Source organism: Equus quagga, chromosome 2 (assembly GCF_021613505.1).
Source record: "Equus quagga isolate Etosha38 chromosome 2, UCLA_HA_Equagga_1.0, whole genome shotgun sequence".
NCBI lineage: Eukaryota > Metazoa > Chordata > Mammalia > Perissodactyla > Equidae > Equus > Equus quagga.
Genome location: NC_060268.1, coordinates 128,829,821 through 128,856,459, shown reverse-complemented (window position 1 = coordinate 128,856,459; position 26,639 = coordinate 128,829,821). Strand labels below are relative to the sequence as shown.

General features: G+C 37.0%; 1 protein-coding gene across 1 annotated transcript; it reads left to right on the top strand.

Moving 5' to 3' along the window:
• On the top strand, window positions 1–26,639 carry SIRT1 (sirtuin 1). Its single transcript, XM_046653459.1, has 9 exons — window positions 1–479; window positions 1,648–1,764; window positions 2,976–3,217; window positions 4,503–4,655; window positions 16,342–16,489; window positions 17,252–17,331; window positions 18,379–18,565; window positions 20,309–20,872; window positions 24,535–26,639. The coding sequence occupies exons 1-9, from the start codon at window positions 71–73 to the stop codon at window positions 24,861–24,863; spliced, it is 2,229 nt and encodes a 742-aa protein (XP_046509415.1). The 5' UTR covers window positions 1–70; the 3' UTR covers window positions 24,864–26,639.

Here is a 26,639-nt window from a genome sequence, read left to right as displayed (position 1 = left end):
GGGGCGCCAGTGCCGCGAGTCGAGCGGGAGCAGAGGAGGCGAGGGAGTGGGCCAGAGAGGCAGTTGGAAGATGGCGGACGAGGCGGCGCTCGCCCTTCAGTCCGGCGGCTCCCCCTCGGCGGTGGCGGCCGAGAGGGAGGCCGCGTCGCCGCCCGCCGGGGAGCCGCTCCGCAAGAGGCCGCGCAGAGACGGCTCCGGCCTCGGGCAGAGCCCGGGCGAGCCCGGTGGGGCGGCCCCTGAGCATGAGGTGCCGGCTGCGGCCGGGGTCGGGCCGGCAGCGGCGGCGGCGGCGGCGGCGGCGGTGGCGGGCGGGGAGCGGGAGGCCCAGGCGGCGGCGACCGGAGGAGACAATGGGCTGGGCCTACAGGCCCTGTCCCGGGAGCCGCCGCCGGCCGACGACTTCGACGACGACGACGACGACGACGACGACGAAGGCGAGGAGGAGGAAGAGGCGGCGGCGGCGGCGATTGGGTACCGAGGTGCGCAGGGCGCGGGCGGCCGGGACTGCGCATCCCCTCCTCCCTCTCCCGGGGCCCCTCCTGGTGTGGGGCCGGGGGGTCTCTGGCGCGGGCTGGAGCCTCGGGGCTGGCTCGGTGGCGTCCCCCTCCCAACCCCGGCCCTGCTCCGCTGCGCGCCTGCGGGGCCGCTGGCCTGGCTCGGGAGCGGCCCGCGCACTCGCCCCCTCCCGCCCCTCCCGCCTCTCCCGCCTCTCCCGCCTGCCCTCAGTCCGCGGCCCGCCCGGCGCCCTCGCGCTTTGCGCAGCCGCCGGGCCGGGAAGCTCTTGCAGTCGGTTTTAAAATAAGTTTCTCTCTCCTCCTACTCTTTTAACATATTACTTTTGTTAAACATCGTTTGCTCCTACCCCCGGCCTCCCTGGCACACTTAAATCTGCAACTTTTGCCTCTCCCTTGCATCGACCTTTTGCAGTCGTCTTTGTAAACTGACACCTGTGCAATTGGTGACTTTTGACAATTGGTAACAGTGCAGTTGATCTTTATTTTTAAACTTGTTTTAAATTTTAAAAAGCAAAACTATTTCTAAAGTCATAGCCTGCAAAATTTGAACAGCATAAAGACGTTACCTAAAGAGATAACCCTACTGTGGTGCAGTTAATAGTATTCAATAGACCATTTGACCGTCTGTAAAGGTAACAGCGTGTGCATTAGGGACTGGATTAGTAAAGCGACCCCTGATTTCAAGAAACACAGTTTACTAGGGGAAACGAATAATGCAAAGATATCTTTGTATGCTTGGTGTTACATAAGAGAAGTGCGAATTGCTGTACTTACCTTTGAACGACTTTTTCGGTAAATTTTTATTTGACAAGTTTCATGAACTCCCATTTGTGATCGATAAATTGAATCTAACTAGATTACTACTTTTTGTGTTTTGATTAGGTAGACCTAATTTATTTCTAGATTTTGATGAACTGAAACTTTTAGATTCTGGGCAGAATCCCTAAAGACGAGGATATACTGCTCCTGTGAACTGTGAAAGCTGACCTAGTGGGCATTCTTTACACGGGCTGTATAAATGTTAAGTGCTTTGTTCAGTGAAAATCGTTGCATCATAAGCATTGTAGATGTTCATACATTTTAGATGCAGATTGTTTCAGCAGGCTCGAGTTACTTTTGGTGTCTTTTGCAGATGATCTTCTGTTTGGTGATGAAATAATCACCAACGGTTTTCATTCTTGTGAAAGTGATGAGGATGATAGAGCCTCACATGCAAGCTCTAGTGACTGGACCCCAAGGCCACGGATAGGTATGGTTTCACAACTTTAGAGAGTAAATGTCTTTTTCTTTGTATTCTAGTTTTATGCCAACTAAAAGTATAATTCTCTGCCCTCTTATAACCCAGTGATGAGGTTCTTTAGTGCTTGCTGAGATTTAATGTCAGCTTCTGTTTCTAGGGAAAGTCTAGCTTTGTTCTGTTTTCATTTTTAAAGAGCTCTGGCCCATGGAAGCTGGCCCTGCTGTTTCTCAGCCCGGTGCTTCTCACACCTGGTGTCCTTTTCGCATATACCCCCTGTGTGGAATGCTCTAATTCCGGTTCCCTCACTTCATATCCCTTTTAAATTTTTCTTCTTAACGTTTTTTTATTGTCTTGTTTCCTGTACTAGAGTATAAGCCTCATGGGGGTAGGGATTTTTGTCTGATTGGTATACTGTTTTGTCAGTGCCTAGAAAAGTGTCTGGCATGTAGTTTGTGCTAGGTCAATTTTTATTAAGTATGTGGATGAAATGGGAAATTATTTTGAAGTAAAGAACACTATCAGATTTTTATACCAAAGTTATAACATGGCCGTCTTGAAAGTGATCTTTTTCTTAATCAGCTCTCAATCTTTCAAAAATGCTGCAACTGTTTAAACATAGTGATGATTAATTCCTCTTTGGTGTCTATAATATTTACTGACTGTATTTTGGTTTTCTCAAGCTAGGAAACGGATCTAAGAAATTTCAGGGTAAAAAATAGCAGTATTGTGTGTATCATTTTGGGAGATTAGTTAAGATCAAATTGAAGATTATTGCTAGAAAAATTTAACAAGATATTTATCTATATATTTCTCTTTTTTTTTTGTCTTTAATGATAAATAGTATGGGCTTTCAGGACTGGTAAGATCTTTCCTATATTGATTTGTAGAACCTTTTTGTACATTCTTTTGTTATTCATTATGGTATATTTTTCTAGATTTTAACCATAGAAATTGAATTCTAGTAGTTAGACTCTCAAAATACGTACTTGGTGTTTTATAGCTCAAGGGACAGGCCCAGTTGTTCGTTTCAATCTCCTCCCTAATTTCATTGGGGTGTAGCATTACCTTTGAAAATGCTGTGAGAATGAAATACCTTTATATTGCATTTTCTTACTTTGCAAAAAACCTTAAAGATTGCTAATTCATTACTTCAGAAAATAAATGAGATTTTTAATTCCTCAGAAGCGGATTTGATGTAAATCTTTTCCTCCTTAATATAGGTCCATATACTTTTGTTCAGCAACATCTCATGATTGGCACAGATCCTCGAACAATTCTTAAAGATTTGCTACCAGAAACAATTCCTCCACCTGAATTGGATGATATGACACTGTGGCAGATTGTTATTAATATCCTTTCAGAACCACCAAAAAGGAAAAAAAGAAAAGATATTAATACAATTGAAGATGCTGTGAAATTACTGCAAGAGTGCAAGAAAATAATAGTTCTAACTGGAGCTGGGGTATGTAAGATGTATAAAACACTAGTAAAAGGGGGAGGTGGTGTATGTTTTTTCTTACACCTTTTCCAATTAAACGTTTTTCTGGTTTAGAAGAATTTATCCTTAGGTGATAATGGGCAATTGTGTTTGGAAACTGCTAAAAAGTGAATGTAGCAGCAGTTGCTAAATTGGTCCAGTTTTTTAAGAACCTCTCCAACAACGTTAAAAAGATTTGCTTCTTTTTCTTTATTAGCACAGTAGGTAAGTGGAGTTAAGGCAGGATTTCTGCCTACATTATACCACAGATCCTAAAGGAGATGCAGGGAATTCTGCGTGCATTAAAGTGTCTCAGGGTCTGATGGAGAAATTGGGTATTTGTTTGATCTTCCTAGGGAAACCAGGAACCTAATTGGTATTCACAAGTGAAGAAGTTAGTATTGGGAAGGTAACAGATTCCTACCTCCCCTCCATTTTAAATTAAGGTGATGTGATTGTGGTAGCTTGACATTTTTCAGTTGCCCCACTTAGGGTTGCAGTGAACTAGCTACCTAAGGCTATCGTGTATTGTATGTTAGTGACCAGGGCAACTGCTGGAGTAAAATTCAGTCCTGCTTTTTGCCCTTTTGAGTTAAGGGATGGTGTAAGTTAATCTTAAATGATCACCAAGAATAGTTAGGCTTTGCTCCCAGATGTGATTTAGACAAGTCTGTTTTACTCTGAGGTCGAAGTGGAGTCAACTCTGGTAAAGTTGTGAAACGAAAAGATAACTTCTGAAATCCCTATTTGAAATATCACAGTTTATTTGTAGAAAAAGCATAGTGTCTAAATCTGTTCTTAAAAATTAAGAGCCAAAATACTGTACAGCATAGTTTTTAAAGTAAATACAGAAATGTAGTGTTCTTGAAGTAGTAGAAGAAGCCTGACCAGATGAGAGATTTCTTTGGAAGTACTTGACTGTAATAGAAATTCTTGCCTGCTTTCTAGTTAAAATAATTTGAAATAGTTACTGCCTTCTCAAATTGCAATTGCTTTAATTTATTGGTTAAATGCTTAAAGGTTTAAAATTAGCCTGACTGAAAATTCTTTACCCCATTATGAATGGAATATATGGTGGATTTAATTATGCTGTTTTGGGGGTGTTTTATTTCTATTTGAAATTATAGTAGGGCAGTATATCTCTTCCCCAAAAAGAAGTTTCAAACTAAAATACTTTTCAACTGTTCCCTAATTGCATGATAAGAAACTAGTAATTATAAAGGTGGAGGTGGAAGATGTAATGGTACGAATTATGCCGTGCATCTTTCAGGTTTCTGTTTCTTGTGGAATACCTGACTTCAGGTCAAGAGATGGTATTTATGCTCGCCTTGCAGTAGACTTCCCAGACCTTCCAGATCCTCAAGCAATGTTTGATATTGAATATTTCAGGAAAGATCCAAGACCATTCTTCAAGTTTGCAAAGGTACTACGGACTCTTCTATTTGTCTCTTTGGCCTCCACTCATGAAAAAGTATTTTGTTCACATTCAGGCTTCCAAAGCTTACTGGAAAATTGGGTACCAGTACTGTAGTGGAGTAAGAGCATTGAAAAGTCATTTCAGTTAGAATTCCCTTCTTCACAAAAGGGACTGTCATTTACTTTTCTTCATTTTAGGATTGAGCTTATTTTCAAAGAAGAGGCTATTTCATTTTTTGAAATTTGCACTTCAGTAATGGTCTTTACATTATCCAGACTGTTTTAGAGGTTGGTAGGCCATGTGAAGGAACATCATTGTTTTGGTTTTTAGTATTTTTTTATGGGTCATAAAATTATAACATCTGCTTTGATATGTTTCATAGTGGCCAGGTTTTAACACATGAGGATGTGCCTGAAAGTTTTGTAATTAGGGGTGGAGAAGATTCTTAGGTCGCATGTTAGTTAAGGTTGCTGTGTTCTGCTCTGTCCAGTTCAGAAGCCACTAGCCACATGGGGCTGTCGATTACTAAGTGCCTTGAGATGTGATGCAAGTATGGAAGACATACCAGATTTTGGAAACCTAGTATGGGAAAAATAGAAATATTATTAACTTTATTTCTTATATATTAACAAATATTAATTATATGTAGAAATAATAATACTTTTGCTAATGGGTTATAAATTACGAAAATTTCACACTTTTAATGTGGTTACTAGAAAATTTAAAATTACATACATGGCTCCCGTTATATTTCTATTAGGCAGCTCTGCTCTAGAGTATAGTTTGATACTATGTTGTTATCCCATGCCCAAGAGATTTTAGCCAGTAGAAAACTTTTGTTTCCTATAGTTTAGTCTTGTGGAAAGAAATTATATAATTGTTACTGCTAAACTTTAGTATATTTGAAAAGGTCTTTTGTATTAGTGACTACTTTTTGGTGAATCTAGAAATTAGATGAACCTGAATTTTAATTAAAGGGTGACTCCAGCTACTTTCAAACCATGTCGTCTATTTACATAATGATAGGAAAAGCTCTGCAAATTCAGAATAAATGGTGGTAGTTTAAACTGTCTATCTTTAAAGAAATACTTTGTTTTATCCAACTGTGGTTATAAATAGGAATTAAAGTAAAATGGGAAATTATATTAAAATTTCTTGGATATGACTTAATTGCTAAAACTGAAAACTAAATTTGAAAATTTTCAGGCTACTAAGAGAAGTTTTTTTATTAAGTTCATAATAGTTTACATCAATGTGAGATTTCAGTTGTACATTATTTGTTGACTGTCACCACATAAGTGCTCCCCTTACCCCTCGTGCCCACCCCTCACCCCCTTCCCCTGGTAACCACTGAACTGTTCTCTTTGTCCACGTGTTTGTTTATATTCCACATATGAGTGAAATCATATGGTGTTTGTCTTTCTTAGTCTGGCTTATTTCGCTTAGCATAATTCCCTCTAGGTCCTTTCCATGTTGTTGCAAATGGGATGAATTTGTCTTTTTTTCTGGCTGAGTAGTAGTCCATTGTGTGTGTGTGTGTCTGTGTGTTTATATGTACCACATCTTCTTTATCCAGTCATCAGTCGATGGGCACTGGGATTGTTTCCATGTCTTGGCTATTGTGAATGGTGCTGTAATGAACATAGGGGTGCATATGTTACTTTGGATTGTTGATTTCAAGTTGTTTGGGTAGATACCCAGTAGTGGGATAGCTGGGTGTATGGTAGTTCTATTTTTAGTTTTTTGAGGAATCTCCACAGTGTTTTCCATAATGGCTGTACCGGTTTGCATTCCCACCAACAGTGTATGAGAGTTCTCTTTTCTGCACACCCTCTCCAACATTGTTATTTTTAGTCTTAGTGATTAAAGCCATTTTAACAGGCGTAAGGTGGTATCTTAGTGTAGTTTTGATTTGCCTTTCCCTGGTGAACATCTTTTCATGTGTTTATTGGTCATCTGTATATCTTTGGAAAAATGTTCGTATACTCTGCCCATTTTTTGATCGCGCTGCTTGTTTTTTATTGTTCAGTTGTGTGAGTTCCTTATATGTTACAGAGTTTAACCCTTGTCCGATATATGATTTGCAAATATTTTCTCCCAATTTGTGGGTTGTCTCTGTTTTTTATTCTAGTTTCTTTTGCCTTGCAAAAGCTCCTTAGTCTGATGAACTCCCACTTGTTTATTTTTTCTTTTGTTTCTCTTGTCTGAGAAGACATGGTATTTGAAAAGATCCTTTTAAGTTCGATGTCAGAGTGTACTACCTCTCTTCCACGAGTTTAGTTTCAGGACGTATTTTCAAGTCTTTGATCCATTTTGAGTTTTTCTGTATGACATGAGATAGTGGTCTACCTTCATTCTTTTGCCTGTGGCTGTCCAGTTTTCCCAACACCATTTATTGAAGAGACTGTCTTTTCTCCATTGTATGTTCTTGGCATCTTTGTCAAAGATTAACTGTCCGTAGATGTGCAGTTTTATTTCTGGGCTTTCATTTCTGTTCCATTGATCTGGGTGCCTGTTTTTGTACCAGTACCATGCCATTTTGATCACTATGGCTTTGTAGTACATTTTGAAGTAAGGGATTGTGATGCCTCCAGCTTTGTTCTCTTTTCTCAGGATTGCCTTAGCAATTTGGGGTCTTTGGTTGTCCCATATGACTTTTAGGATTCTTTGTTCTATTTCCATGAAGAATGTCATTGGGATTCTGACTGGGATTGCATTGAATCTGTAGATTGCTTTAGGTAGTATGGACATTTTAACTATGTTTATTCTTCCAATCCATGTACATGGAATCTCTTTCTATCTGTTTATGTCGTTATCAGTTTCTTTCAGTAATGTCTTATAGTTTTCATTGTATAAGTCCTTCACCTTCTTGGTTTAATTTATTCCTAGGTACTCATTCTTGTAGTTGTGATTGTCAATGGAATTGTATTCTTGAGTTCTCTTTCCGTAAGTTCGTTATTAGAGTATAGAAAAGCAACTGATTTTTGTAAGTTGATTCTGCACCCTGCAACTTTACTGTAGTTGTTAATTATTTGTATTAGTTTTCTGATGGATTCTTTGGGGTTTTCTGTATATAAGACCATGTTGTCTGCAAACAGCGAAAGTTTTCACTTCTTCACTCCCTGTTTGGATTTCTTTTATTCCTTTCTCTTGTCTAACTGCTCTGGCCAAAACCTCCAGCACCATGTTGAATAAGAGTGGTTATAGTGGGCATCCTTGTCCTGTTCCTGTTTTCAGGGGGATGGCGCTCAGTTTTTGCCCATTGAGTATGATGTTGGCTGTGGGTTTGTCATATGTGGCCTTTATTATGTTGAGGTAATTTCCTTCTATCCCCTTTTTCTTAAGAGTTTTTATCATAAATGTCTGTTGGATCTTGTCAGATGCTTTCTCTGCATCTATTGAGATGATCATGTGATTTTTATTCCTCAATTTGTTGATGTGATGTGTCACGTTAATTGATTTGCAGATGTTGAACCATCCCTGTGTCCCTGGTATGAATCCCACTTGACCATGCTGTATGATCCTTTTGATGTATTGCTGAATTTAGGTTACAAAAATTTTGTTGAGGATTTTTGCATCTCTGTTCATCAGCAATATTGGCCTGTAGTTTTCCTTTTATTGTGTTGTCCTTGTCAGGCTTTGGTATCAGAGTGATATTGGCCTTAGAGAATGTGTTAGGAAGTGTTCCATCTTCCCTAATATTTTGGAATATCTTGAGCAGGATAGGTATTAAATCCTCTCTGAAAGTTTGGTAGAATTCCCCAGGGAAGCCATCTGGTCCTGGGGTTTTATTCTTTGGGAGGCTTTTGATTACTGTTTCAATCTCTTTCCTTGTGATTGGTCTATTCAGATTATCTGTTTCTTCTTGATTCAGCTTTCTGAGGTTCTAAGAGTCTAAGAATTTATCCACTTCCTCTAGATTTGTCCATTTTGTTGGCATATAGTTTTTTGTAGTATTCTCTTATAATCCATTGTATTTCTCTGGTCTCTGTTGTTATTTCTCCTCTTTCATTTCTAATTTTGTTTAGCTGAGCTTTCTCCTAAAAGAATTTTTAATTTTTCCAAAAATCACCTTGAAACTTAGGAAAACTTTGAACACTTCATGTATCAGCAGTAATGATGGTTATTTTTATCTAGCGTTTAGAAGAGACATCTGGTTCAAACTGAATTGAATAAATAATGTAAAGTTAGTTTCTTTGGTTTTATTTTTCTTAATTACCAGATTGTGAATTAATGAAGATTGACTCTTTTAACATACTGCTGCTAGTGGTACTACTTGCTGATTTTGAAGACCAGTGAAATAGCACTTAGTTATAGGTTTCCTGAATTGGAGCTAGGACACTGGCATTATAATAGCTCTAGGTAGCAGAAGTTAACACTTAGAAGGCCAGCAGGTAACTAGAAATTACTGTGGTCTTATATCTTATTATAAAAGTTTAATTCACTGGTGCATTTATATAATGCTCACAAGATTTTTGCTGTAAATTCTGTGTTCTGAGGGGAAACAAATCATGTTGCCCAAACCACCTTGTCAACATTTTTCCCTGTTACTTAAGTATATACTAAATTGCCTGGTAAAGTAGTAACCTGACACTTAGAAAAAGTGTGGTAAGTGAGAATAGGAATAGCAAGGTTGAGAAAGATTGTAACCTTAGTTATCTAATGAACAAACTGGGTATTCATTTTTAGCTTAAACCAGCTTTGACATGCAAGAATCTGTAGAAGCAATTTAGAATTACTTTGATAGAGACAAACTACAAGAACTTTTAAAAATGCACTTAATAGAAATCTAGACAGTGCATAAGAGAAAATAAAATATGTGAATTACAGTAAAAATGGTATACTGTTAACTGTTAATGTTCTTAACCACTGTGTACAGATTTTATACCACCTGGGAGAAGAAAAGGTTGGAGGGGCAGCATTTTCCACTTCCCTAAAAGTTTTAGGAACTTTGCATGTTTTTATTATTAGTTAATAAAGTGAAAAAATAAATTCAGTCATTTATAAAGTGCAGCCTTTTCTAATCTTGTTTATATAAATTTAATTTTGCTTAATTCCTTTCCTGAGTTTTCATTTAAGTTATGCTAAGAGCTAAATAAATTAATTAACCTTTATAACTGTTACTCGTATAGAACTGTTGTACTTTCATTCTCACATTAGGAACTGCCTAAAAGAAAGCTTGTAGTTGCTGAAGTAGCACGTAATAGGTAGGAGAGACTGAGTTAATTTGGATGTAAAAATGAATAATGAGGGAAAAGTTTCAGGAGAAATTAGTAAGGACAAAGAATGAAGCGTAGTATCCAGAAATGGAGGATGGGGAGGGTATGTAAATATTGTTATATTTTACTAGATTGTTAAAATATTTCATGAATAAAATACTCATAACTTAAAATTTCCTACTAGTTGCTGTACTAGGCAGAAAGTTCATTAAGATAGTTTTGTTTTTTTAAAGATTTTATTTTTTTCCTTTTTCTCCCCAAAGCCCCCCAGTACATAGTTGTATATTCTTCGTTGTGGGTCCTTCTAGTTGTGGCATGTGGGATGCTGCCTCAGCGTGGTTTGATGAGCAGTGCCATGTCCACGCCCAGGATTCGAACCAACGAAACACTGGGCCGCCTGCAGCGGAGCGCACAAACTTAACCACTCAGCCACGGGGCCAGCCCCATCATTAAGATAGTTTTTGATTGTTGGTAGTTATGAGAGAAAATAAATTTAATATGAAGCCATGAAAACAGGAAGTATTACTGGTGAAATTTAGACATTTTGGAAGGAAAGAATTTCTACACATGTATCAAGCCATTGATTGTATATAATTATTGGGAAGAAACTTAGATTTGATTTAGACTGGAAATTCCAAGTAATGGAGAGGCGTGTTAAAAAGGTTACTGGCCCATTAGAGCAATTTCTCAACTACTGACATTTTGGGGTGGATAATTCTTTGCTATGAACAGCTCTCCTATGCATTGTAGGATCTTTAGCAGCATCCCTGGCCTCCTCCCACTAAATGCCATTAGCATTCCTACCCCCAGTCTTGACACTCAAAAATGTCTCGAGACATTGCCAAGAGTCCCCTGCAAAATTGCTCCCGGTTTGAGAACCAGTGTATTACAGTGTGCCTAGCTGTGGTACCTCTTTGAATTCTTTTACACAAGAACAGTTAGAGCCAACATTAAAGCTATATATCCGTGTTCTGAACTGTTATCCTCCTGCATAATAAGGGCTTAAATTGACAATGAGTTGTGGTCATGGTTCTCAGGAGTCTAAAATAATTCACTTGAAATATGTTGTTTATAAAAATGAGTGGGTGTATTGAGTCAGTGAAGGTGAAACCGAGGATGTATAAAAGAATTAAAAAAAAAAAAGACTGTTCAAACAGTATGGTTGCTATCCCATATTGAATTCAGTGAATGTTCTTTCCCCCAGTTATTAAAACTCAAGAAAAAGTACAGGGAGAAATATGAACTGAATTTTTATGAACTTAATTCCAAAAATGTATCTTTTTATTTATTCAATAAATTATCACTTTAATGATAATGTACAAAAAATACCAGATTATGTAGTTATAAAGTTAAGGAATCTTAAAACCAGGTCATTACCTGATAATCGAAAAATGTGAGCCAAAAAAAAGCCACAGTTTTGTTCACCTGAAGACAAATGTGTTAATACCTTTTCGTATGTGGATTACATGTGTACAAATATAAGTATAGTATTAGAGCTAGATATATTTTTATGTTCATCAAGTGGTATACAGTAATTTACTAATCCTGCAAGTGTATGTTTTAGATGTTTCTTACTTTATCTTATTACAAATAGTGTTGCTATAATTGTCCTTTTTGGTATGTTTTCCAATGTTCTTATGATAAATTCCTGAAAACAAATGCTAAAGGTCCTGATGTGTTTTGCTTTATTGCTCCCTGGAAAGGTTGAGTAAAATGTCCTCCCATCAGAAGTATGTGAAGGATGATTTAGCATACCATCCTCCCCCCCAAAAAAAAACCCTCCACAGTATATTATTAGGATTAAAATATTTTCTAAAAAGTATGTAATGTGTGTTGTTTAAAAAGAAATTCATACAGTACAAAACATAAACAGCAGTTTGCCTCTCCCTTCTGTCTTCCCTACCTTTAATCTCTTTTCTCAGAGGTTACCACGGTAAAATGTTTTCTTGGGTAGCTTTCCAGAAAAAAAAAAAAGTAAACCTCTTTGTGTGTGTATAGGGGAGGGTATTAAGTTTCTAGTAATACTTTAAAAATGAATCACACACCCTTTTCTCTATCTTCTCATTAATATTCTTGGAAATAGTTTCATAATGGCACTTAACAGATATACCTCATTTTTAAGGAAAGGCTGCATAGTATTGTTTTATAGTTGTACCAACTAAATCAGTTTTTTATTAATGGCTATCTAGAGTTGTTTTCAAGGCAGTCAAAACTTTATCAGTTTAATATAAAAAATTAGTATCTTTCATTATCATATTAGTGTTCTGTTTTTATTAGTGTGGATAACTGCTTTTTACTACTAGCCACGTGTATATGTTTAGATCATCTGTTCTTAACTATTTTATTCCATTGGGATCCTTTGCTTATACTTATTTGTGGGAAGATTATGAGTTTTTTTTTTGCTGAGGAAGATTCACCCTGAGCTGACATCTGTTGCTACCTGTTGTCAATCTTCCTCTTTTTGCTTGAGGAAGATTTGCCCTGAGCTAAGATCTGTGCCAATCTTCCTCTATTTTGTATGTGGGTCACTGCCATAGCGTGGCTGCTGACAAGTGGCATAGGTCCATGCCCAGGAACCGAGCCTAGGTCACCAAAGTGGAGTGCGCCAAACTTAACCACTAGGCCACGGGCCTGGCCAACATTATGTGTTCTTGAAGAGTGTTTTTATGTTAGAGGATGATTGGAATTCCAGCTTCCAGTAATCCCATGAAGAAGTGCAAAATGAAGTGTACTTACTGGACTCGTTTGTAGTACCCTAATGAAATGGTGCTTAGCCTAAAAGAAAAAAGGAAACTTGAGATTGAGGGATCAAAAATTGAAAGGGCAGTATTGCATAGTGGTTAAGAGCCGCACTGTGGTATCAAAACTGGGTTTGAATAACAGCTCTGCTACTTACTGGCTTTTGTGACTTTTGGCAAGTTAGTTCTATAACTTGTACTTCTGTGCTTTAGAGCTTTCATCTGCAAAATGGGGATATATATGTCTACAGTAGGACCAGCAAACCTTTTCTGTGTAAGGCCAGGAAGTAAATGTGACCTTTGTGACCACATGGGAGCTTGGTCGTATATTCTTTGTTTTCCTTTACAACTCTCTGAAGTGTAGAAACCAGCCCTCAGCCTCGTCTACAGCGTTATAATAAAGTGCTCCTGTTTTGCCTGGTACATATTGAAAGTTCCTTAAGTGGTAACTAATAGCTTGACTAATTGAAATTCTCTTGTATTAGATTAGTAAAGGGGTTGGCCTTAGTCCAAATGTGGCCCACTGCCTGTTTTTGTACAGCCTTTGAGCTAAGAATTAATTTTTAATTGGATGGGAAAAATCAAAAGAACAGTGTTTCATGGCATATGAACATTATATGAAGTTCTAATGTCAGTGACCATAAGTAAAGTTTTATTGGAACACAACCATGCTCAGTCATTTGTATATTGTCTCGGGCTGCTTCTGCACTACGGTGGAAAATTTGAGTGGTGCAGCAGGGACTATATGGACAGACACTGTATGGCCCACAAAGCCTTAAATATTGACTCTGTGGTGTCCCTGGGTGGAAAAAGTTTGCTGAACCTTGAGTTCCTCAGGGAACCAGACTTAAAAAAAAAAAACAAAAGAAGTTGAATTTTTTTGCCAGGTGACTAATTTGTAAGTATTGTTTAGGTAGGATATTGAGTAGCCTATTCAAGTGTGGTTTTTTGGAATGAATGAAACCAGACAAGGGATTATGAGGATTTTCCTTACCAGGATGGATCAGTTTTACTTCTCTTTTTTGGCAGCATGGAGACTTTACCTTCTAGTTTCTTACCAACTCTGCTTACTGCCCCCCTCTGTTTACTGTAGGAGGAGGAGATAACAGCAAATAGTGGCATGTCAAACTTTGATGAGTCCTTTAACACTCCTGCCTTTGCCTGGGGTCTCATTCATATTGCTAGAAATTTGGGGAAGAAACCAAGCAGAGAGCATCCTCTGGAGGAACGCCATTATTTCTGCATGAAGACTCACTATGGCAGATAGTTCTAAGGTTTAGTTTTGACCACATTGGTTGCCTATGACCAATTACTGGATCGTTTGCATCTTTCTGGACACAGCTGTGTGGAAGTAACGTGTCTTTTTAATAGCATTTTTGAGCCTTTGGTCCCAGCTCTGCTTCCACTCAAATCTGTAAAGATCCCTGTGGCAGTAAAAGAATGGCCCAGCCCACATAGTTGTTCTGGGCCCTCATGATTGGTTCCTTAATAGGATTTAGGATGTTCAGATTTGCGATGGCCTGTCTTAGAGCAGAGTAGCATGTCACAGGAAGAATTAATCCATACTTTATCTGAAAGTTGTATCCCCAGCCATTTGGTTTTTAGCAAACTTTTCATGTTAAGAACCTGACGTAGGAATAGTTTCTATTAAAACGGTTCTTCCAGAGTAATTTTTTCATTATTTCAGATTATATCCCTTAGTTTGAACATAGTTTTTAAATCCAATGATTCAGACATGGTCCAGTGCATATTTGAAATAAAATAGACAAAGTCAAGATTCCGATCACTTAGGTTCTAACACATAAAAGCCTTATAAAATAATACAAAAAAATTCTTCACAAATTATCCCCAACTACAGGAATGGATTTGTAACTTTAAGGGCTAAACTACCCTGAACTGTTGTGTAGAGCTGAATCTAGTGTCCCACACATCTTTGTGCTTTTTACCTCCTCCCCCCCTTAAAAAGGGGGGCAGGGGATGATAAGGCACACAAACCTTCATTCCAAGAGGGTGGAGTCTTGGAGTCTCGGTTCTCTGGCTCCCTGACGCTGCTCCAGAGGCAGTCATTTGTTCTTGTTCTACATTTGGCCTGCTGTTATCACTTTCCTCACTACTTTAAATCCTATTTTATCTGTTGCCTAGTATACTCTGATACTTGTTAAAATATTTTAACAGCTATTTCCAGAGGGAGCTTTAATAAAATTCTGTGATTAATCCTCTGAATGTAAACGTGAATGTACTAGAACAAAGCATCCTGAGTGTTTAATAGAGCACAACCCAATGGTTCAAAACATAATGTGGCTTTCAGTTTTCTATAAACATTAGTTTTGATATGCTCTTCACTTGTTACTTCTTTCTGTATGCACTGTCTGTTTCTTAAATTGCACAGTTGTCCATGAAATTCATAAAAATTTGAATAAGACAAAATTTTTGGATTTTTGTATAACACAAATTTTTAGCAGCATATGGACATGTATGTGATAGTTATGAGATTTACTTAGTATTTTTACCAAAAAGGTATCCCTGTAGATAGTGTTTTTTAAATTTGAAATATTAAATAGGTTAAAAGTCATCCATAATCTTATTAAACTTTTTCGTATGATATCAGAAGTGAAAGTTCCCCCACCTCTGTTTATGGCTTGTTTGTATGCTTCCTGACTTTATGTTATATGAATATATCTATATACATGCGCATATAATTTCCATTTTTGCTTAATAACAACACAACAATAACAAACTATACACACTGGTGACTGACTTGCTTTTTTCACGCATGTCATGGACCATCTCCCAGGTCAGTGCATCGAGACATCCCTCATTCATTTTAATGGCTGCATACTCCACTTATGGATGTACTGTATTTCTACAACCAGTCCCCTATTGATGGACATATGGTTGTGTCTAGTTTTTTGCTAGCATTATAATAGGTTAGAGGCTGTAATGAATAGTAAGGAAGTGTAGGTAGCACTACTTTAAAGAAAACAGAATAAACTTCCTTTGCCATAGTCACTTAAATGAAATTTAATAAAAACACTGTCAAAAGTTGAGAGGACCAAAATTGATACTTTTTCTCTGATCTTTTTGCCATGTGTATATCTGAATTCTTTGTTTTTAAAGAAGAAACAGCATTGAAGCATTATTTGGGGGGAAAAACACACACACAAAATCCAGCAACTCAACATTCATGAGCAACTCATTACTATACCAGTATGTGCCTGTGCAGTGGAAGGAAAACAATTTTGGTAAGGAATTAAAACTTTAGCTTTAAACTTCCAACAGGTTGATATTTATAGTAAATGATGAATCAAAAATTTTTAATATTATGTTGACAGTGCCTTTTTTTAGTTTTAGAAGTCACCATACCTTTGATATTTTTCATTTCAGTTTAAACTTTCCCCGTTTAAAAAAAAAAAACTCTGAATTTGCAGCCAGTAAAAATTAGATATATCCTAAGGTGTGTATTTCTTCTGACTTATATTAAAATATCTATTATGTTTGTGGGTTGACTTTATCCTTTTCTTCAAGGGGCCCAGTTCACTAATTGCTATACATATTATAGCAATAATCTTTTGTAGGTGTGTGTTGCATCCATTTAGATGCTTTGAGATGCTCATGTAGTTTTTAAATTATTTATACATGGGGGATTATCATTTGGTAGATTTTTGTTAAACCTAAACATATAACATCTGTTACACGTATTTCTTTAATCTTTTTTCTGCCTTTTGCTTTATATAGGAAATATATCCTGGACAGTTCCAGCCATCTCTCTGTCACAAATTCATAGCTTTGTCAGATAAGGAAGGAAAACTACTTCGCAACTATACTCAGAACATAGATACTCTGGAACAGGTTGCAGGAATCCAAAGGATAATTCAGTGTCACGGTTAGTAAACTTCAGAATTGCTTTCTGTTACTTAGTTTTATAGGAAAAATTAGGATTAGAAAGTGGGCTGCCATCCAGGAATGAAGATTAAGCCGTATTATTTAATCATGTTATCTGACCAATTGTAGATAAATTAAAAGTAGAATGCAAAACAATGAAACTAGAAGTATTGGCCTTGACACTTATTTGTATAAAAAGTCAGATATTAATGTGCTTTTGAATTTCAAAAGATGTAGCAATTGCATTCCATTAAATTCTTTTAAATAACCTTTTAGATTACAAAAGTAATGTTAGCTATGTATGAAAAAACATGACATCTTTATTTTAGGAAACCAAAGAAATTGAGTAGTTGAGATGTACAGGTTTCACAAATTTAAAAGACTTTCAATCTAAAATAAGTTTGAACAGACCATTTTCTTATGTATCTAAACTGTTTTTAAAACACAATTATTAAGCTAGTATAATTGTAACTTTCCACCTCTGCAGAGTTTTACCCCTGGAGGAGTTGGTTTATTTTATTGAAAGGAGTTGCTTTAGGAGGCATCATTATATCAGTTTCTCAGCAATTGAGGATTGGATCCTCTCCTTATTTATTATCTATATAATTATTTTAATGCTTCATCACCCGGATGCTCCCATAGAGTCTCTTAAAATTTTAAAATCACTAACTTTTCTGATGTCAAACTTTATATTATAACCTTTGTGATGTTTAAGAAATGAAAACGTTCCTTTAATAAAGCATACCTATGTTGGTTGTTTTAGGTTCCTTTGCAACAGCGTCTTGCCTGATTTGTAAATACAAAGTTGACTGTGAAGCTGTACGAGGAGATATTTTTAATCAGGTAATTTATCACTCATATTTTTGGACGTCTCTGATCTGTTTCTTCTTTTGCCTCCAAATCCTTTTTTTTCTGAAAGTATTTATGTGATACAGAAAGATCCAGGAATAGTATTATCGTTGGGAATTCTGGTGAAGTTACACAAGAACCTCTCAATACTTTAAGTTGAAAACATTGCTGCATAATGTCTCTAAAATGATGAAATGGGCTCCTTAATAACTAAGCCTAAAATAAAAATCCAGATCATAAAGTGTTGCAGTATTAGTTTTTCTTCTTACTCTCCCTTTGTAGTGCCTTTCAGATTTGGAATCTTAAGATAGTTGTGGTAATACTTTAAAACATTTAAAAAATTATTGTAAAAGTATTTCGTGTAAATTACTAGCAAAAAATATAAGGGAAAATATGGCAGAGAATAAAAACCACCCAGAAATAAATTCTTTGTGTTTAGCTGCATGTATAGTTAATCGTATACAGTCATGCACTACATGATGTTTCAGTCAACGAACACAATATATGATGGTGGTCCCATGTGGGTACCATATAGCCTAGGTGTGTAGTAGGCTATACCACCTAAGTTTGTGTAAGTACACGCTGTGATGTTCACATGACGACGAAATCACCTAACTGCGTTTTTCAGAATGTATCGTGTCATTAAGCAATGCATGACTGTAATTATGAGAGAAGGACAGCATGTTAAAATGAAATCATTGTCTTACAAACTTTGTTAAAGGACTAAGTCTCGTGTGTACATGTATGTACCTACATATACATGCTGGTTTTTTCTTTAATAGACAGTGAACTCTTGAATATCAAATGTAAGTCTACAGATATAATAGCAACATTGTATTTCTTTGTATATTAATAAACTAACGAGTTATTGACAGTTGACATTGACATTTAGGTTGTATCCAGTTTTCCCTTTTTATCCACAGCTTTTCTGTTTTCTTGGATAACTTTGAATACATTCTTAGGAAGTGTGAAAATGTTGACTATTTCTAACTTGGGCTTTCCCTTCTCTTCCCTACCTCAACCAAAATCTGGAACACACAGGTGGTTCCTCGATGTCCCAGGTGCCCAGCTGATGAACCACTTGCTATCATGAAACCAGAGATTGTTTTTTTTGGTGAAAATTTACCAGAACAGTTTCATAGAGCCATGAAGTATGACAAAGATGAAGTTGATCTCCTCATCGTTATTGGGTCTTCCCTGAAAGTAAGACCAGTAGCACTAATTCCAAGTAAGTGGGTGAGGATCTTGAGTGAACATTTGTATATGTAGTGCCCTGAGTTGTGGGTCTGTAGAATAGACTCCAGTGATCTTATTCTGTTTCTGGTTAAAAGTGGTGAAGAGCCAAACTTTGTTTTTTAGGTGACATTCTTATTAATGAAGATTGGTTAATCTGACATTTTGGTGGAGGGAGAGGGCTGTCAAAACAGAAGTAATGTCAAATTCTAATGTATATGAAAAATTAAGACAAAGGGCAACAGTTCAACTTAAATTTTTCAACAGAATGTTTTTTAATGTGGCAGGAGTTACTTTACATACACCTAGGAGACAGTCCTTAATCTATGTATTTTTTATCTTTATTTGATTATAGTTGTTGATCTTTCAAATTTAATTGATTTCAGGTTCAGTAAGTTCAAATGTATAGCTTGGTGGAAGTGTAATGTACTCATTAAGATAGAATTTTGGGGTTGAAAATAATTGTTTTTCTAAGAATAACAGTCCTGCCTTGTCATAATTATTGTATGTGGATCTGCTTTACCCAAAGGGTGTTTGTGTGTATAAAAATGCTCAAATACAATTTAAGTCCCTATTACTCTTCTTAGGAATATTTCTGTAATACATGCTCTCATACTACCTTTTTTCTCCCTCTAGTGAGGAAGCAAGAGAGAGGAAGATAGAGGGACTCATTCAGTAGCTTCAAGTGTGCCCTAAAAAGTGAGGGAAGGAGGACAGGAGAGAATATCAAACCCTTAACCAGAGAATGAAATTAGACCCCTACAGCAGCAATCAAATAGGCAGCCACAGTAAATAGTTGGAAGAAAAATGGAGTTAAAATCTCCAATTATGCATCTTTTCCTTATCCCATATATGGTGGCTTTAGCAGTTTAATCCTAAATAGCTGTGAAATTCTATTAAAGGAGAATATGAGACAATTTGTAATTAAACAAAACATGAAAACCTACTGTATAAGCTCCTTTATTTTTGAGTTATTTTTTTCTCTTTAGAGGTATGGCACAGAAATTTTTTCTTTTTTTTTCTTTTTGCTGAGGAAGATTCACCCTGAGCTAACATCTGTGCCAGTCTTCCTCTATTTTATATGTGGGTCACTGCCACAGCGTGGCTGCCAACAAGTGGCATGAGTCTGTGCTTGGGAACTGAACCTGGGCCACCAAAGTTGAGCACACCGAACTTAACCACTAAGCCACAGGGCTGGCCCCAAGGCAGAGAAATTCTTAAGAGCTTTTTGTGGGGTAGTATAATAGTGTGTTGGGGATAGGCAGAGGTAATTTTTAAAAAATGTAAACAAGTATATAATAGTGGAGAATAGACTTGTATGAATTTTCACTCTCTTTATCAGGAGCTATTTCAGTAGAATAACTCACTATGTGTCAAGAACTCTTCTCTGCATTTGACATATTTTGATTCATTTGATCTGCACTGCAACCTGGTGGACAAATACTGTTGTTATCCCCAATAGACAGACAAGGAAATTGAGGTACAGAGTGGAAAAGTCTGAAAAGATTGCTCAGGAGTAACCAGGTGACAGGAGCAGAACCTGAAATTTTACAAAAGATGCTTAGCTGCTCATCTTTTTACTCCCTAGCTTGATGAAATGTAATGGCTTGGTTAAGTATTAGTGGTGGGTTTCTTTTTTGGTATGAGGAGCATATTAGACTTTTGCATAGTGTATTTGTTGTGGTTTTATGAGCTTACTTCCCTTCCCTTTTTCTTTTATTTTTTGCCCTATTTTTAGGTTCCATACCCCATGAAGTGCCTCAGATATTAATTAATAGGGAACCTTTGCCTCATCTGCATTTTGATGTAGAGCTTCTTGGAGACTGTGATGTCATAATTAATGAATTGTGTCATAGGTTAGGTGGTGAATATGCCAAACTTTGCTGCAACCCTATAAAGCTTTCAGAAATTACTGAAAAACCTCCACGAACACAAAGAGAGTTGGCTCATTTGTCAGAATTGCCACCCACACCTCTTAATATTTCAGAAGACTCAAGTTCACCAGAAAGAACTTCACCACCAGATTCTTCCGTGATTGTCACACTTTTAGACCAAGCAACAAAGAGTAATGTTGATGATCCAGATGTGTCCAAATCAAAAGATTGTATGGAAGAAAAATCACAGGAAGTACAGACATCTAATAGGAGCTTTCAAAGTGTTACTGAACGGTTGGGAAGTCCGTATTTGAAGAATGTTGGCTCTGATACTGGGGAGAAAAATGAAAGAACTTCAGTTGCTGAAGCAGTAAGAAAGTGCTGGCCAGCTAGACTCGCAAAGGAGCAGATTAGTAAACGGCTTGATGGTAAGAAAGGCTGTTGAGCCATTTTAAAGGCATAATTATTGTAACAAGATATTTCCAAGAAATGAGCAATTTTGGCAGGTTAGTTGACAGGGTAGCTTTATGCAGCTGAATGTAACAGTTGATTGTGTTTAGAGAAACTATAAAGTTGAGAATTTAAGCTAGAGAACGATAAACACTGGTATCTTACATAGTATGGGGGAGAAATAGTGTTTAATTTATAAAGTGTGCCCTATACCTTGTGTTTTTCTAGAGAATAAGCACTAAATTGAAAAGAAAACTGAGAAATATTGAGAGCTCTGCTGTTGTCTGGTGAGAGCTTTAGCGGGTAGAAATGATGCCTGAGAATTGGGTGCTTACTGTGGGTCAGCTGTTTTATACACATTATCTGATTTTAATCTCATGAGTTAGGAACTATTACTACTACTCTGCTACAGGTGAGAAAACTGAGTACAGTAGAGGTTAAGTATCCCATGCAATTAACACCTGGGACACGGAAGAGCCAGATTGGATTCCTGTCTATCCTCAGAGCGTATCCTCTTAACCATTGTGCTGTGTTATCTCAGATCTAGAAAATCTCCGATTCCTCTCCACTGAATATTAGGAATAGCATCTACCCTGTTTTGACATATGGGAAGTCTTTACCAATTAGTATTAAATTAACATAGATGAAATCACTTTTTGGAAATCAGTGTTTAAGTCCAAGCAGCATTTTTGGCAAAAAATTTTAATTTAATCAAAATAAAAAACATGCGCTCTTTAACTAAGAAGCAACAGTCTTGTATGACTTAAACATTAAGTCCCACTCCATTTACCATCCAGGGTGAAAACTGACAAATTTAGACAAGTTCTAAGCATGTGCTGTAAATGAATTTTAGTTCAGTCGAATAAGCCTTTGGGCCTTTTCCATAGTAAGCATTGTAGCAAGTTCTGGAGAGACAACAAACTACTGATGTTTTGTGTATAATTATAAAAATAGGTGATTAAAAAATAGGTGATGTTAAAAAAAGGTAGAGGCTACTTGGAGGGATTTAGGTATAGAAGGCTTTCCAGAAAATCTAACTCCTGACTTTGGTTTTGAACAATAAGTAGAGAGTTAAAAGTAGGGGAAGTCTTCCCAGGGGAAACTAGAAAAGGCATTAGAATGCTTATGTTTGCAAATGTGGCAAGTCAGAAGTAGAAAAATTGTTACTGATTTAGTCAGGTAATATGGTTTTTTTTTTGGCTGAGTAGGATTTGACCAAGCTAACATTCATGCCAACCCTCCTCTATCTCTTTCTAAGTATGTGGGCCGCCAGCAGAAGCGCAGCTGCTAACAGAGCAGTGTAGGTCTGCTCCTGGGAACCGAACCCAGGCTACCAAAGCAGAGTGTGCTGAACTTTAACCACTAGGCCACCGGGGCTGGCCCCTACAAGTTTCTACCATATACAAGGTCTCTGTATGCACTGGAAGACTTTTTGCACTGGGGATTTTCTTTGAATATCTTTTTGACAGATGGGTCACACACAAAGAACTCTTTGCCCCAGGAAACGAAAATTAAACATGGAGCAGTCTCTTTGGTATTATACTTTGGTTTTACTCTACTCATTTAGGCCTTAAAGGTGCAGGCTTTGGAATTAGACCTGAGCTGTCTCAGATCTACCTTGGGTAGTCATTTAATCTCTGTTTCTTAATCCAATCTGTAAAATGGGAAGAAAATAGCACATACTTGATAGCATTGTGAGAATTTAAAAAGAAAACTGACGTAGGGTATAAAATTATAGCTGTTAAAACCAAATGACCACTAGGCTTTACTCATTTTATTTTGCCACTATTTCTGTTGTGAGGTCAAGGCAAAAGGAAGTGGGAGCATATATGAGGTAAGCTTTAAATCTGTCTTGATGGTTGCCAAGAAAGGGGCAAAACTAGACATGTGTAGGGTATTTGGGCTGAGAAATAGATTATTCAGTTCTTCGGGGGGGCCAGAGCAGAACAAAGCATTTTTTAGAAGATGGGCCAAAACTATAGAAAGAAAAGTGGAAGACAACCTGTGTTGGGACTCCTTAAAAGACTAAGCGGGTGTGATTCAAAGGAGATGGCCCTATTTTCTGTTAGCAGGTAGAATACAAGTACTTGACACCCTCCTCTGATCATGAAAATTAATAGTTGTGGCTTAGAAAACTGAAGAATATTATGTATTCTCTTGAAAAAGAAGGAAGTAAGTGGTTTTCACACTGCAATTTGTGATCTGTGAGTGGATTAATCAGTTTTGTGGGTTCAGATCAGAATTGTCACATATATTAGGTTGTTTCAGACCAGAGAACTGGGTCTTGATGGGGATAATTAAAGTTTGAAAGCTATTTTGAAGAGAAACTTAGGTCGGCTTGGTAGATGGCATGTACTCCAGATCAAGTGTGTAGTAGTTGGGCTTTTGTGAATCTGTCATTACATGTGAAAACAGACTTAAGTTAGAAGTTACTTGTTCTTGTGAATTTCAGTGTAGAAAACATTTCATCATTAATGTTTAGGGTTCCCACCCATTCTCTTAAAAGTCTCAGCTTGGTCAAATTTAATTTAGCTTCTTTTGTTTACATTGTGATTTTTAAGAACTTTATTAGTATTCCTGGACTCAAACTGATAGATTTTCTTTCTTCTCGTTTTTTGTTTTTGGTGAGGAAGATTGTCCCTAACATCTGTGCCAAGCTTCCTCTATTTCATATGTGGGATGCTGCCTCAGCATGGCTTGATGAGTTGTGCGTAGGTCCATGCCCAGGATGCATACCCATGAACCCCGGGCTGCCGAAGCAGTGTGTGTGAACTTAACCACTACACCATGGGGCCAGCCCTTCAAACCGATGCTTTTAAGAGTGGAACATCTTAGAGAAGGTGCTCTTGACCTGGGGGCCATAGCTTAGGGGAGAGAGGGAGGGAACTCTCCTTACTATCACAAGTCAAATCTTATACTGTGAATGCAAGTTAGGGAGAGGGTTGAAGTTCAAGTCCAATGCTAGATCAGTGCTTCTCACACTTCAGCGTGTATAAGACTCTTGTAAAAATAGATTCTGATTCAGTAGATGGGTGGTGGGGCCCAAGAATCTAAATTTATAACAAACACTCAGGTGATGCTAGTGTGTACAGACTACACTTTGAATAGGTGGTGAAGCCGTTATTGACAAACTATTTTAATTTTAGGTTATAATAGGCAGGCAAAGTGATGTGAAAATATTTAATGAGGATGCTTTTGAAAGCATAGTATGTCCTTTAGATAAGCCAATTCATGTTCATTGAATATACCTTATCTAATGCAGGCTGAGCTGTGAATACTTCATCTCATCAAATCTGTTCAAAGGAGTTCGTTAAGTAACCTTTATTCAACATGATTCTTTGCATTTTTTCACACTAACTTCATAGGGTTGTGAAAATTACTTCATTTTCTAGGTGAGAAAAATTGAGGCAAAGAGAGATAACCACCCTAATTTACAAAACTGGTGAGTGGCAGAACTAAGATTTGCACCCAGCACTTAGTTGATAGCTTGTTTTTTAAAAACACTAGAAATAGCCTCTAGTAATGATACTTAGGCAAGAGGCAGAGCTGGAACCTACAGTTACTCCAGACTGCCCAGTGAGACCAAGTTAGTCTTAAAAAACTAGAAATAACTTACTTCTCATTTATTACTGTATTTCAGGTAATCAGTATCTGTTTTTACCACCAAATCGTTACATTTTCCATGGCGCTGAGGTATATTCAGACTCTGAAGAAGATGTCTTATCCTCTAGCTCTTGTGGCAGTAATAGTGATAGTGGAACATGCCAGAGTCCAAGTTTAGAAGAACCCATGGAGGATGAAAGTGAGATTGAAGAATTCTACAATGGTTTGGAAGATGATGCTGATGTTAATGAGAGAGCTGGAGGAACTGGATTTAGAGCTGATGGAAGTGATCAAGAGGCAGTTAATGAAACTATATCCACGAAACAGGAAGCAACGGACATTAACTATTCATCAAACAAATCATAATGTAATAATTGTCCAGGTACAGGAATTGTTCCACCAGCATTAGGAACTTTTAGCATGTCAAAATGAATGTTTACTTGTGAACTCAATAGAGCAAGGAAACCAGAAAGGTGTAATATTTATAGGCTGGTAAACTAGATTGTTTTTTTCATGCGTAATTTTTAACTTCCTTATTTCTGTACTTGTACACTCAACACTAACTTTTTTTAAAAGAAAGGTACTAAGTATCTTTAATCAGCTGTTGGTCAAGACTTTCTTTTAAAAGTTCATTTGTATGATACATCCATCTGTATATATAATTTTGTTTTTGCCTAGTGAAGTTTCAACATTTTAAAGTTTTCAAAAAAGCCATTGGAATGTTAAATTAATGTAAAGGGAACAGCTTATCTAGACCAAAGAATGGTATTTTCACACTTTTCTTTGTAACCCTCAAATCTCTGTTCTGCTAAACTTTTGATTCTTTATTAGCACAATTACCTATTTTTAAACACTGGCATTTTCAAAAACTTGTGGCAGCTAACTTTTTAAAAATCTCATGACATGCAATGTGAGTAGAGGGAAGTCAACAATATGTGGGAGAGCACTCAGTTGTCTTAGCTTTTTAAAGTAAGACTTGGTGCTAAGAGTTTCAGGAATATTGTATTGTTCAAATGAAGATGGCTTTTGTACTTCCTGTGGACATGTAGTAATGTCTATATTGGCTCATAAAACTAACCTGAAAAACAAATAAATGCTTTGGAAACGTTTCAGTTGCTTTAGAAACAATAGTGCCTGTCTGGGTCCCCTTAATTTGAGAATATTTGCCATTGTTTAAATACCTGTCACTGTGGTAGAGCATGCACTGATCCTTTCCCACAAGTATTAAACTGCCAAGGTGTGAATATGCAAAGTCTTTATGAATCTATAATAATGGTACTTCAACTGGGGAGAGTGTAATATTTTGGACTGCTGCTTTTCTTTTCCATTAATGACGAGAGCAACAGGCCCCTGATTATACAGTTCCAAAGTAATAAGATGTCAATTATAACTCAGCCAGTAAGTACATGTCTCCTGTTGGGAGGATTTGGTGTAATAAACACCAAACTGTTAGCCTAGTATTATGGAGATGAACATGATGTAGCTTGTAACAGCAGAACAGTTAATGAATGAACCTAGTTCCAATAACGTGTCTGTCTTTATTTAAAAGCTTAGCCTGCCTTAAAACTAGAGATCAACTTTCTCAGCTGTGGAAGCTTCTAGCCTTTCAGAAAAGTTCATACTTTATAAAATTGCACAGTAAGCATTTCTTTTCCAGACCTTTACCCAGCATTACTCCCAAATTACAAAGTATTCCTATGTTTAGTATTTATTACAATTAAATAAAAAGTTTGAAACATAGCTGTTCTTTAAGGATAAAATACCCAGCCAGGACCATTACTGCCAGAGAAAAAAATTTTATTGAATGGACATTTCTCTACCGTAAAAGATGTCTCAATCTGAATTTATTCGGCTACACTAAAGAATGCAGTATATTTAGTTTACCATTTGCATGATGTGTGTTTGTGCTATAGATGATATTTTAAATTGAAGAATTTGTTTTAAATTATTTTTACAGTGAAGACTGTTTTCAGCTCTTTTTATATTGTACATAGTCTTTTATGTAATCTTACTGGCATATGTTTTGTAGACTGTTTAATGACTGGATATCTTCCTCCAACTTTTGAAATACAAAACCAGTGTTTTATACTTGTACACTGTTTTAAAGTCTATTAAAATTGTCATTTGACTTTTTTCTGTTAA